Genomic DNA, 14,322 nt, shown 5'->3' with positions numbered 1-14,322 from the left:
ATGGAAATAGACGACGAGGAGGAGGAGAATGAAGGATTCATGACGCGGTGTGGCAGCATTTGCACTTTGGAGCTCCCTGCCTCTTGATGAGGTGCTGCTGCTGCTTCGGAAGCCTGCTATACATTTTTGTTTGGGCAACTCCCATCAGCCCCAGCCAGCACAGTAATCGGACTTAGCGTCATCTGGCTATGCTAATGGGAGTTGTAGTCCAATTCCGAGGGCACCGGGCTAGGGATGGGCTGAGCCACGAGGTCTGGACCACAGCGCCCAGGATGCACTGCGATCATGGGGATTTCCATCATGTCGGCTATCGGGAGTAGCAACAGCAGCAGCGGCAGCGAGGAGGAGGATTTGGGGCGCCTCCGGGAGGCTGCCTGGGACCCGGTGCTACAGCGAGCAGCAGCAGCGGCCCTGCTGGTGCCCAAAGGCGGTAGGGAGAGCCCTGAGCGGCAGGCCTGCCAGCACCTTCCTCTCTCTAGATAGAAACTTTACCCATCCCAAAAAAAGCCCTGCAGGAAACCCATTTTTGTGTGTGCCGGAAATAGGGCTGTATCCAGTTGATTTCTTAAAACCAGGAATGGGGCACCTGCATCTTCCTTGGACTGCAACCCCTATCATCACTGGCTGGGGCTGATAGGGGCTGGGCGCTCCAAAAGCCAACGGCCACATATACCTGCCTTAGACTGATGGATGGATAAGAAGCCTTTAAAGTCAATTAAAGATTGGCTCGAGGCACGTGACTCAGAACAATGATCCACAAAGGTTTTGATGCTTTTTTGCAGCACCAACAAAAATCTGTCAGAAATCAATCTTTTCGTGTAGCAGCACTAACGCTTTGGAACATCACTGTATTCTTACTCTTCGACACCTGCTAAGAACATTTTCATTTAGGCAAGCCTAGCTCAATATCTAGAACACTGGTGTGTTTTTAGTTTGTTGCTGGTTTTAATTTTTTTAATAATTGCTTTTGCTAATAATTTTATTTCATTATTCTTTTTGTAAACTGCTTTTGTAAAGGGCTCGCTAATGAATTTGAACTAACTTCGCTTTCATGTTGGGCCTAATTGTTAACTTTTTGCAGGTAACTTTAAGAAGAGCAAGTTGCCATCCGCTGAACTTAGCATCAGGTAACTTTGCTTTTTTGAAAGTTTACTGAGCGTTGTGTTCTGTTCTACTAGAAACTAAAATTTGAGCTACATAGCCATAAGAATCATGTGGTACATTGCCACTTATGTGACGGTTTGGTTCCAGGGGTCTGCATGCAAAGGCAAAATTGTGCAAAGTCAAGAACCCCTGGTAATCAAGTTTTTATTGAGGATAAAGATATATAATAAGAACAAGGGAATACTCTATTCCAAGGAAATACTCTGTTCCACAACTGTTTCCATTCTTTTTGACATGTTTTAGCCCCAAGAGGCTCTCACCAGGCATGCTGGTCTAAATGCATCCCTGAGTCCTCTGCCAGAAAGCTGGTCATAATTCTAGGTTTAATTATGCTTTTCTCCAATTTACCTAGGGGTAGGATAGCAGGACTGTACTTACCTAGATCTTAAAACAAAAACAAAAACAAAAAAACCCTAGGTGAGTTATAAGTCTGTTTCTCATACCTCCGTGTCATGTATTGGGCAACCTGAATTGGTGCCAAATGTGTTTATATAAGATCTTTGGCTTCTCTGCTTGGCATTCGCACTGAGGCCATAACTCAGATCTTTCATACTGCACAGCCCTCTGGCCGGCTCATTACAGTTTTCAGGATCTGATTCCAGCTTCTTCTTTCAAGGCAAAGGGAACTGTTTGCTACAAACTTCCAAGATAATTTAGTAGTTTGTTCTCTTTAAACAGAGAGAAGGTCTCCGATCACGGGCAGGATGGGAATGAGCTGCAGACCACTCCAGAATTCCGAGCTCATGTTGCAAAGAAATTGGGAGCAATTTTGGACAGGTATATGTTCTCAAAGGTGTGACATTGATGCTCCTTGAGCCCTTCCCCCAGATAAAAGAGGGTTCATATTTTCTGGAGAGTTCTAAGTAGAAATTGCTTTGGTGCAGAAATTCTTCAGGACACATCCAGTGCTCCAGATTAAAGGCAGATGCTAAAGCACTGACATCACATGATCATGAATTTTTAAAACCATTATCAAAGCCAGCCCCAAGTTTAATGCACTTCAGTCATCCAGGTCATGGATAACTAGCATATTAAGGAACAAATAAAAAGCTTTTTGAAAAAATAAAAATAAAAAAGCAACTTTGTAAAATTAAATTAAAGCACCTGTCTTAGAACATAAACTCCTGTCTTTTTTTTTTTTTTTTACTTTTGTTTGAGGGAGGAAGGGAGGGGCAGGTCATGCAATCACAGGCATGCTAAAATCCTGGACTAAAAATTACTTCCACTCCAGGTGAGAGGGAAAAATAGCTATGAAAGAAACCAGGAAGTTCCATCTCTGGGCAACTGTGACTACATCTAGGATTTACTGTCTCTGTGGGTATTATTGCTGCTTCCTGGTCAATCCTAGCTGACTGCAGCAGGGAGTTTCCCCATAACAGGTGGGTGGAATAATGCCTGCACATTTCAGCTCTGGTTTTACAATCACAGAATTACAGAACTGGAAGGGTTCCAAAGGGACATCTAGTCCAACCCCCTACAATGCAGGAATCAGAGCTAAAGACTTGCTTCTTTAAAAACAAAAACAAAAAACAAGCATGATAATGAAAACTGGGAATCTGGACTGGCAAATGAGTACAGTGGTGCCCCGCAAGACGAATGCCTCGCAAGACGAAAAACTCGCTAGACGAAAGAGTTTTCCGTTTTTTGAGTCATTCCGCAAGACGACTTTTCCTATGGGCTTGCTTCGCAAGACGAAACGTCTTGCGAGTTTGTTTCCTTTTTCTTAAAGCCGCTAAGCCATTAATAGCCGCTAAGCCGTTAATAGCCGCTAAGCCGCTAATAGCCGCTAAACCGCTAATAGCCGTGCTTCGCAAGACGAAAAAACCGCAAGACGAAGAGACTCGCGGAACGGATTAATTTTGTCTTGCGAGGCACTACTGTACCAGATTGTCTGGCCAAAACCTAACCAACCAATGAGTCTCCTAGGCTTGCTCTATCATTTGTGTCATACCAGTATTTTAACATGACCCCTGGTTTCCCTTATCGTTGTGCAAATGTAATTATTTCTTTTAGCTCCATTACTATTTTGAAGCATTCTCCAGGACCTGCACAGGACAATTTGCAGTCCTCAGAGACTGAAGACGATGGTGAGTGGGTTCTCTGCATAATCTAAAATGCTTTATATCAATTTAAGTGTTGCTTTGATTCTTTGTGTATGTGCATTCTAAACTTGTTGTGTCAGGAACTCTGGAGTTTGAAGCAAGGACCTTGGAGCCTGAGGCTGTGTATCCTCAAACCTCAAATATTTTATTGTTAGGTTTTTGTGTTTATTAGTCACATTTTTGTAGTTGGGTGTCTCAAAGCAACTTCCACAATAAAAATAGAAAGAACTAATACATTAAAACCAAGTAGGAAAACAACAATACCACCAAACTAAAATACTAACGCAGCAATATATTTTAAAAGAACAAGTCCTTTCCTGCCCCACTTAAAGGATGAGCACAAATCTTGTTAAGTACCTTCCCAATCAAAAATTAAAAAGGCTTGGTAAACAAGTGTCTTCTTGCCTGTTGCCTAAAGACAGACAACAATAGCACCAGGCATTCTTCCCTGGTAAGACCATTCCAAAGGTAGGGAGCCACCACTGAAAAGGCCAGTTCTGTGCCACCACCCTCCATGCCACAGAAGACTTGGCCTCTGACGGCAAACACAGTACTCTGTGGAACACACTTCAGGCACAGTAAGGGATAGGTGTATGCAACACCAGGCTCTCAGATTGACAGGCAGTATGAAGCCCCTGGTTTGGTGAGGCCTGGTAGAATTCCAAGAAGCCATACCTGCTGCCCTGCTGGTTAACAGAGCGAGGACCACTTGCACTCCCAGCCTCTCGCTCCAATACAGTGGTACCTCTGGATGCGAACGGGATCCGTTCCGGAGCCCCGTTCGCATCCTGAGCAGAATGCAACCTGCGTCTGCAGGTCGCAATTCGCCACTTCTGCGCATGCGCGTGACGTCATTTTGAGCGTCTGCACTTGCGCAAGTGGCAAAACCCGAAAGTAACCCATTCCGTTACTTCTGGGTTGCCACGGAATGCAACCTGAAAATGCTCAACCTGAAGCGTCTTTAACCCGAGGTATGACTGTAGTCTTTATTATTATTTTTATTATTTATTAACTTTATATACTGTCCTTCATCCAAAGATCACAGGGTGGCTCACAGCACAAAAATAGAAGACGAAAACACAAAATGTCTAGTTGGGTTGGAGAACTTGCATTCCTACATGTCCTTTGGATATGCGGTCCTGGTGTGACCCCAACACAGAAGGTGCCCTAATAACTTCCCCACTTTTCTTCCAATGTCTTAGGCTTCCGCCTCTTCTCCTCATCAGTGCCAGGAGACTGTGGGGAGCCAGAACCTCAGGCTGTGGGAAGGCAGCGACAGCGGTACTGCAGCTCCAGGTGAGATGCTGCTCTGGCAGGTGTGCATGACAGAGGTGGAACTGGCCAGCCAGGCAGCTGGCTTAGAGGCTGCAGCTGATGACAGGACTCATCTCTGATGGGGAGGTCTGGCATTTTACACATCCTGCAGCAGGTGGTGGGGATCCCAGGCCGCCCACCCAGCTGTGTCCGACCCTTGCGATGCTCCCAAGGCTACCCCCTCCCTTCCCCAGCACTTGGGATTCCCAGGTGTGTCAATAGTGATTAATTTATAATAAGCATGGCTAGTAGTTATCCATAACCCTCTTCTCCGTGAATTGGTCTGCTCCTCTTTTTAAAGCCATCTTAAGTTGGTGGCCGCAGGAGCGAATTCCAAGGTTTTAACTCTACCACCGTTTTGCCTGTAACTCTTTCCAGTGAGCAGGACAGTGACGAAGAATGGCAGAGGTGCCAGGAAGCCACGGTGACAGCAGCAGACATCCTGAAACATAGCGGCCTCCCAGCAGTGCTCCAGAATTCCAGCCAGGACCACCACTGCCCGGCCACGGAGCCCAGCCAGAAGAAGAAAAGGAGGAAAAAGAAGGCAAAAATGAATGGCGAGAACAGCAATGAGCAGGAGGCCAGAGAAGGAGCATGTCATGGGACTGAAGGGCCCTCGGGCTTCGATGGAGCAAGCAGGAGAGGAGAGAACGCGAGTACGGAGGATATGGCAGTGATGAAGAAGAGGAAGAAGAAGAAGAAAAGGGGGAAAGTGGAAATAAGGATGGAGTGATGTTTTACAGACACTTGGTACTAGGAAGAGCTACCTGATGTGGCTCTTGATTGGTCTGGCCTGCATTGAAGGAAACACAGTTGTTGAATTTTATATTTTATGGAATCAAAGAACTTAGTTTGGCACTCCCTGCCGCGAGGGATGCCCTGTAAAAACGCAGAGGAAACTCCCCATGTTACAGAGAATGAGGACTTGTTGGAGCTGCTTACTGGACTGCTCAGGTGGGCAGTGGGTGGGTAAGACATCCGTGGATGGCTCTCCTGGGTCCCTTCCCCCCCCCCCCTTGGGCCTGCGCAGCTTGTGACCTCCCAGGCTGCCTACTAGCCATGGATCCAGTTCTCCCAAGTGCTCGACAAATCTCTCTACTTTTATATTCTCAAGCCACAAAACCAAGAGGTTCATCAGGGCCCCTGCTCAGCTCAGCTGCCCCATGTGGCCAGTGGGCTATGATCAACTTGTTGGGCAGGCTGAACAGAGCTCGTCATCGTCAAACACTGATAATAGCAGTGGATGGGTGCCTTCCTGACAGGCATGTCACAGTTTGATGCAGACTGATTCCATCTCCCCTGTAATGTCGTCTCAGGGATATTTCTTTTTTTAAAAAAAATAATTTTTTTAGTTGATTTTCTTTTTTTCATAACAAATATCCAATATCAATAACATTCATTTTCCAATTTCCCCCCTCCCTATTGACTTCCCTCGACTTCCATTTCTGGTTTATTACGTCAGATGTTACATTCTGCTGTTTGTATAAAGTATTGTGTTGTCACATTGTTAAATAAAGTTGTAAATGTTTATTTAAATCCTGCCAGCGGTCCGTTTTTTTGTTGTTTCTGCAAATAGGTTGTAAAAGGTTCCCATTCTTTTTCAAAATCACTATTGTCCTTTTAACGCAGTTTATCCATTAACTTTGCCAACTCTGCATATTTCATCAACTTTTCTTGCCATTGTTCTTTTGATGGTATTTCTCCAGTCTTCCAGTTTTGTCCTATTAAGATTCTTGCTGCTGTTGTAGCATACATGAATAATGTCCATTTTTCTTTTGGCAGCTCTTGTCCTAAAATACCTAACAGAAAAGCTTCTGGTTTTTTAGAAATGTTATTTTAAACATTTTTTCCAATTCATTTTATATCATTTCCCATTTTTAAAAAATAATCTTACAATCCCACCACATATGGTAAAATGTACCTTCCCCTTCTTTACACCTCCAACAGTTCTTTTATTCTGTTTTATACATTTTTGCCAATTTTGTTGGTGTCACATACCACCTATACATCATCTTCATATAGTTCTCTTTCAACAATATACAATCCGTAAATTTCGACTTCCGGGGGCGGCGCGAACGGCAATGGCGGTCCTCTTCTGAACGGGAGAGGAGGCTCCGCAGGCAACGGGTCGTCCGCTACGGCGAAGCGGAGACCCACTCTGGAAAACCCCAGGCGGCAAGAGCCTGGGGTCTTGAGGCTCGGTGGGCGCCTAGAGCGACCCTCCAAGTGCAGAAGGAACCCCGTAAGGGGCTCCGGAGCACGGAGGGGGGTTGCGGCGCTGTGAGCTGTTTCACAGCCTGAGGAGCGAAGCCGCGCTGCTACTGTCGGTGAGCGCTGATCCCTTTTCCTGCTAAATTACGGATCCGGACGAAAAAGCAACTAACTTGTGAGTAAAAGACTGAATCACTTGAATTTGAGACTTTAAAAGGGAAACTTAAATTGGCTTGAACTTGGCTGAGAGCGGAGAGACGTGGAAGCAGGAAGTCCGTCTTCCGCAGCCATTGAACTTGAAAAAAAAGCAATCAGCTGGAGGAGTGGAGGCTGAAAGAAAGAGACTCTAAGTTTTACAGATCTAAGCATCTATTTGAACTTGCATCTTAAAGTAAAGACTTTAAGCTAAAGATTTGGGATTTCTATTTGCACTTGACTTTCCTCCTCTTATTGGATTACAAACTAGAAGGTGAAACCCAGAATCAGGAGCTGCCTGAGTACTAAGGGAGCTGTCAGTACTGCAGATTTGGATACTGTATATTGGAACTTGAAACAATCTGAGGGTATTGAGACCTTTTAAATTTGAAACATTCTTTTTGGAGATAAATAAGCACTGTCTGCAACAAAGTGACCATTTATAAACTCTGCTAAACATTTGTATTTGAAGGTTCTTGGACATTAAATTAGACTCTGAAAGACAGATTAAGCTCCCTCTAGAGGATTGGATTATAACAGTGATTTTACATACACTTTTTACTTTCGATTCCCCTTGCTGTTTGCTTGCTCTGGACCTTTCCATTCCCATGGGAACAACTCAGTGTGACCTTGACTGACAGATAACGTTGGAATGAGTGGCACAAGAAAAAGAGGGAGAGCTAAACAAACAACTCTAACAACTCTAACCTCAGCCTCACAGACACGCAGATCATCTGTGCCTACTTTGCCCTCAGAAGTGGAGGGAGAGGGCGAAGCAGAGCAGTTACAACTGGAAGATATGGCCTCAGGAGCATCTGTTTCTGTACTAGACAAAATTTTTGAAAAATTGGAAGCTTTGGACAAGAAAGCAGATGCGCAATCAGCAAAGATTGATAAAAACACAGAATGTCTAAATAAATTAACCACACAAGTGGTACAGAATGCACAAGCAATTGGACAGTTAACGGAGGCCTCAGCAGAAAATCGGAAATTGACTGAGGACACCAGACAAAGATTTGAAAATTTAGAGCAAGAGGTAAGACCACTCACTAAACAAGTCGGGGAACACCAGATTTATCTCTCGATGATAGAACTGCGAAACCGTGAGAACAACTTAAGGATTAGATCACTACAAGAGGCAGAAGAAGGACATCTAACTGAGTTTTTGACCAAAGAATTCTCCAAGTTCTGGAACTTGGAAGAAAAGGACTTTAAAATTGTGTCAGCTTTCAGACTTGGAAGATTTATAAAGAAGGAGAGGCCCAGAGACTGTTTGATAACATTGAGATCAAAGGAGGAAAGGGATAAGATTTTGGGACTACACTTTGTAAAATCACTGGAGGTGTTGGATAGAAGAATTGAAATTTATAAAGATATCCCAAGACTACTGCTTGATCTTAGAGCCGCCTATTCTGAACTTGTTAAACTACTAAGGAGCAACGCAATTCCATTCAGGTGGGAATTTCCCCAAGGATTATCTTTTACCTTTAGAGGGAGAAAGGTCAAAGTGAGAACACTTGAAGAGAGAGACAAATTCCTGTCTACATACGGAGAGGACCTTCAAAAAAGAATTGAACTACCTTCTGGGCCTGAGGCAACGCCAGTACCAACATCAGCATCTGTGGAACCTGAAGACCCTGAGAAGATACCACCCCTTGAAAAATAACCAGATAGTTCAGGATGTCTCTGCAACTGTTGAGCTGGAATATTAATGGTTGTAACATTCCGGAAAAAAGGAAGAAAATATTTCATATATTAAAAAAAGAACAATTGGACATTATTTGTTTACAAGAAACACATGTGACGAGGCTCCACAGAAAAGTGTTAATAAATAAAAGATTGGGCCAGGAATTTGTATCTTCGGACAAAGTTAAGAAGAGAGGCGTGGTGATATATGCAAAAGAGAGCCTGTCACCTAAATTCCTGTTTAAAGATGAACATGGAAGAATTTTGGCTATTGAGATACAATATCAAGGAGAGAAACTGCTGATATTAGGAATTTATGCACCTAATGAAGGGAAATCGGAATTTTACAAGAAGCTGCAGGAGACAATGCTGGACTATCTAGACTACAACAACATCATAATGATGGGAGATATGAATGGGGTCGTATCAACTAACATGGACAAGTCACAAAGTCAAAATGTTACAAAAGACGGCAGACTACCTAAAACCTTTTTCGAAATGATTGACAATATGGATTTGATTGACATTTGGAGGACAAAGAACCCACTAGGAAGAGAGGGAACATTCTTTTCTGAAGCCCAACTGACCTGGACAAGAATCGACCAAATATGGATTTCTAGAGGCCTGGCACCTAAGGTCAGAAAAGTGGAAATCTGCCCAAAGACCTGCTCCGACCATAATGCAGTAAAGATGGATATGACACTATTACCAACTGGATCCTTTAGATGGAAGATGAATGACAATTTGTTTAGAGATCAGGAAATTACCAAGAAGGCCCAAAAAGTTTTGAAGGACTATTTTGAGATAAACATGAATAATATGGTGGAAAAAAGAATAATCTGGGACGCAAGCAAAGCTGTAATGAGGGGATTCTTGATACAACAGAATGCAGTGAAGAAAAGAACACAAAATGAGAAAAAAGATAAGATCTTGGATAAAATAAAAGAATTAGAGAAGAAATTAAGAGTGAATCCGAAGTCACAGCCAACTCTGAGAGAAATTAAACTTTATCAAACACAATATTCTAAATTGATAAATCAGGAAATTGAATGGAAGGTTAAATTAATGAAACAAAAAACGTTTGAGTCGGCGAATAAATGTGGAAAACTGCTAGCTTGGCAGTTGAAGAGAAGACAAAGATTAAATACTGTTACAAACTTAGAGGTTGATGGAAAAAACATCCAGAATCCAGTGGACATTAGAAAGTGTTTCCAGAGATACTTCAAAAAACTATACACCCAAGGGCCGCAAGATGAGGTTGAGATTAAACAATTTTTGGCAAAAAACGGACTATCTAAATTGTCACAAGAAAATAGGACAACCCTGAATTCTAAAATAACACGACAGGAGATCGAACAAGCTATCCAGAACATGCAACTTGGCAAATCTCCAGGACCAGATGGGCTGACCTCCAAGTACTATAAGACATTGAAAGACTATTTGATACAACCTTTGATGGAGGTCAGCAATGAAATTATGGAGGGGAGGAGGGCACCGGAGTCGTGGAAGGAAGCGTTTATCACATTAATACCAAAGTCGGAAGCTGAAAAGACACAACTTAAGAACTACCGTCCCATCTCTCTTTTAAATGTGGATTACAAAATATTTGCAGACATTTTGGCAAATAGATTTAAAAAAGTTTTAAATGAAGTAATTCATAAGGACCAGGCTGGCTTTCTCCCAGGAAGACATCTGTTTGCCAATACAAGGAACATTATTGACATTTTGGAACTTTTGCAAACAGACATAAACACAAAAGCAGTTTTAATTTTTATAGATGCGGAGAAGGCCTTTGACAATATCTCCTGGAAATTTATGATGGGAAATTTGAAAGAGATGGGAGTGGGACGGGGTTTTGAGAATGGGATTGAGGCGATATATTCAGAACAGAAAGCTAAACTGATAGTTAATAATGTGGTTACAGAAGAGTTTAAAATTGAAAAAGGGACACGACAAGGTTGCCCTATCTCCCCTTTGTTATTTATTTCGGTTCTGGAAGTGCTATTGAACATGATTAGAAGGGATCGGTTGGTGGAAGGAATTCAGGTCGGTCAGAAACAATATAAATTAAAAGCTTTCGCAGATGACCTGGTTTTGACCTTGCAGAAGCCAGAGCCCAGTACGAAAAGAGTATTACAATTGATTAATGACTTTGGTCGGGTGGCTGGATTTAAATTAAATAAACAGAAAACTAAGGTTTTGGGGAAAAACTTGACTAATACAGAGTCAGAACGGTTTCAGAATGAGACGGAACTTAATGTGGTTAAAAAAGTAAAATACCTAGGGGTAAACATAACAGCAAAAAATCTAAGTCTATTTAAGGACAATTATGAAAAATGTTGGACAGAAATTAAGAGAGACTTAGATAGTTGGTCAAAATTGAAACTTTCTTTGTTAGGCCGAATTGCTGCTATCAAGATGAATGTATTGCCAAGGATGTTGTTCTTATTTCAAACACTTCAGGTTTTGGACAAAACGGAGTGCCTTCAGAAGTGGCAGAGAGACATTTCTAAGTTTGTCTGGCAGGGCAAAAAGCCCAGAATTAAGTTCAAGATATTAACCGATGCAAAACAAAGAGGGGGCTTTGCCCTGCCAGACTTAAAGTTGTATTATGAAGCCGCAGCGTTCTGCTGGCTAAAAGACTGGCTACTTCTTGAAGACACTGATGTGTTAGATTTGGAAGGGTTCAACAATACCTTTGGATGGCATGCATATTTATGGTATGACAAGGTTAAAGCAAATAAGGCCTTTAAGAACCATATTGTCAGAAAATCATTGTTTAATGTCTGGACAAAATACAAAGACTTGCTGGAAAATAAAACACCAAGGTGGCTTTCACCTTTGGAAGCCAAGGCCCGAAAAAGACCCAATATGGAGGCTAAATGGCCAAAATATTGGGAAATACTAGAAAAGGATGGAGACAATTGGAAATTGCAGAGTCTGGAGAAAATGAAAGACAAAGTGCGAGATTGGTTACATTACGCTCAGATTAAAGAAGTTTTTAAAAATGATAAGAAACTAGGGTTCCAGGTGGAGAAATCGAAATTAGAAACAGAATTGTTAGAACCAAAGATTAAGGTACTTTCAAGGATGTATAACTTGCTGTTGAAATGGAATACACAAGACGAAACGGTTAAATCGGCTATGATAAGGTGGGCACAGGATATTGGGCATAATATCATGTTTGAGGACTGGGAGAGGTTGTGGAGTAATGGATTGAAATTTACTGCATGTAACGCCCTGAAAGAAAATGTAATGAAAATGATTTATAGATGGTATATGACCCCAGTCAAACTTGCTAAAATTTACCACCTGTCTGATAATAAGTGTTGGAAATGCAAAGAGTGTGACGGAACGTTCTTCCACCTCTGGTGGACTTGCCCTAAAGTGAAGGCGTTCTGGGAAACGATTTATAATGAACTGAAAAAGGTATTTAAATATACCTTCACTAAGAAACCAGAGGCTTTCCTTTTGGGTATTGTCGGCCAAGGGGTGGCAAAGAAGGACCAGACATTTTTTATGTATGCAACAACAGCAGCAAGGATACTTCTCGCAAAACACTGGAAAACTCAAGATCTACCCACACTGGAAGAATGGCAGATACAACTGATAGACTACATGGAACTGGCTGAAATGACCGGCAGAATCCGTGACCTGGGAGAAGAGAGGATTGAGGAGGACTGGAAGAAATTTAAGAACTATTTACAAAAGTATTGCAATTTGAGTGAATGTTAAATAAGATGCTAGATCAAAATAACTGAGCACCACTAAATTTAGAAGTTTTTAAGAAAATAAGTAAGACTGTGAAATTTAGCTTCTTCTGAGAATTATAAGATTAGGAAATATAGAAGGGATATAAGAATTTAAATAAGAGGATAAATTGCTGACAAAATGTTTTAACGATGAAAATGGGAGCGGGAGATGTGAGGAAGTCCAAAGAAAATGTGAAAATATGTTAAGATCAATGTTACATTGTTTATCATGTTTATTTTTATTGTAAAATTTAATAAATTGCTTTAAAAAAAAAAAAATATACAATCCGTAAATTTCAAATTTACTTTCCAAAGCCTTATCCAATCCTCAAATTGTATATTGTGACCTATATCCTGTGTCCACTTAATCATTAACTTCTTCATCTTTAGTTTCCCATTCCAAAAGTATATTATACGCCTTATTTAATAATTTGGACTTATCATCTATAACATCCTTTTGCAATTTGGAAACTCTGTAAGTGAATCCTCCCTTGTTATCCTCTTTGAAGATTTCATTTAATTGTCTGTGGGTCTCAGGGATATTTCTGACCATGAGCTCCATGGTGTAATTTTGGCTGCAGTTGCCAGGCATGCAGAAGCAGCTACTTCAGCTTCTGGTGATGAAATGACTGCTGAAAATGTCCTTGCTCGAGGGCTGTCAGAAGGGCCTGCGCAGTTGAGTTCACAAATGGTTTCTGGCGTTCCAGTTAGTGTCTGCTGCAGCTACAGTTTTACTGTAGCACGTACAGAATGGTTGAACCTTATGCACAATTAACTTGTGGGATTTCAGCTGCTTGCAGTTAACCTTGCACGGGAAAGGAGTTTTAGCTCTCTTCCTTGCTAGAGGGGCAAGACCCACTGAGCATGCCGGTTCTGGGATGCTCTTGTGAGATCTCGTGGGACCGTCAAAGTTCCCATGAGATCTCACATGACCATCCCTGGCCTTCCGTAGTTTGTTCTGTGTCCTTCCTGCCCACCGACCCATTATCAAATTTATTTTTGTATGATATTAAATCTGCTTGAAGTGGGGTCAAATTTAACCAGAGCCGTCTCTCTCCATCTCCTTTCACAGAGGTTGATCTACCTTAAAAAATCTACCTTCACTGCACTTGCTCTGACGCCTGGTAGCTAATGCAGGGCAACTTTTCCAATGGGAACTTGGTTGTCCTCAATATCATAACCCACTTAGAAGCAGCAGGAAGGCACTGTGATGATTCTGAGGGTTTCTGCGGAGCTGGCCCTACTGTTGGGCAATGGCCTCAAGTTGCGGGTGCTGCAGAGAGAACGTGTTTGAGAGCAGAGCTGTGTGTGCCCTGCAGCCCTTAAGCTAGCCTGCTCCTCTTAGGTAGAGTGCTCCTCTTACGGAGCGAATTGTAGAGAGCTCTACAATTCCATTATTATTTTCCATTATTATTATTTTCCATTACTATTATTATTTTCCATTATTATTGTTATTTCCCATTATTATTATTATTATTATTATTATTATTTGTTTGCCAAGTGACTTACAACAAAGAAAAATATACAGCAACAACAACTTATACTCCGGACCACCCCAGCCACTCTGGGCAGCTACCAACAGAATACTAAAAACATGATAAAACATCAAACATTAAAAACTTCCCTAAGCAGGGCCGCCTTCAGATGTCTTCTAAAAGTCAGATACTTCTTTATCTCCTTGACATTGTGATGGGAAGGCGTTCCACAGGGTGGGCGCCAGTACAGAAAAGGCCCTCTGCCTGGTTCCCTGTAACCTCACTTCTTGCAGTGAGGGAACCGCCAGAGTGGCGGTTTCTATGGAGAAATTATCTCAATGCTTTGGCGTTGAAATCGCATGTGTTAGAGGGAATTATAGGGACAGAACTACCTAAAATATATAGAAACTTATTCATGTATGC

At 42.0% G+C, this 14,322-nt stretch overlaps 2 protein-coding genes across 2 annotated transcripts in view; one reads left to right on the top strand and one right to left on the bottom strand.

The window, feature by feature from the left end:
* DRG1 (developmentally regulated GTP binding protein 1) overlaps positions 1–14,322 on the bottom strand; it is a 165,524-nt gene that overhangs the window by 140,138 nt on the left and 11,064 nt on the right. The gene's annotated exons all lie outside the window — the stretch shown is intronic.
* On the top strand, positions 85–6,116 carry LOC308465973 (protein CUSTOS). Its single transcript, XM_080986483.1, has 6 exons — positions 85–430; positions 1,082–1,127; positions 1,843–1,941; positions 3,178–3,251; positions 4,469–4,562; positions 4,959–6,116. Exons 1-6 carry the CDS (start codon positions 286–288, stop codon positions 5,311–5,313), a joined length of 813 nt encoding a protein of 270 aa, XP_080842609.1. The 5' UTR covers positions 85–285; the 3' UTR covers positions 5,314–6,116.

Source organism: Podarcis pityusensis, assembly GCF_964106645.2.
Source record: "Podarcis pityusensis genome assembly, chromosome: 16".
Classification (NCBI taxonomy): Eukaryota; Metazoa; Chordata; class Lepidosauria; order Squamata; family Lacertidae; genus Podarcis; species Podarcis pityusensis.
The sequence above is the reverse complement of the archived record's forward strand: the minus strand, read 5'-3'. Positions and strand labels throughout refer to the sequence as shown.

What these genes read in the sequence shown, in the direction of transcription:
- LOC308465973 (XM_080986483.1), top strand. Translation starts at nt 286, where the DNA reads ATGGGGATTTCCATCATGTCGGCTATCGGGAGTAGCAACAGCAGCAGC. An exon ending in CCTGCTGGTGCCCAAAGGCG is followed by an intron (nt 431 to 1,081) that starts GTAGGGAGAGCC and finishes AACTTTTTGCAG; the next exon opens with GTAACTTTAAGAAGAGCAAG. An exon ending in TCCGCTGAACTTAGCATCAG is followed by an intron (nt 1,128 to 1,842) that starts GTAACTTTGCTT and finishes CTCTTTAAACAG; the next exon opens with AGAGAAGGTCTCCGATCACG.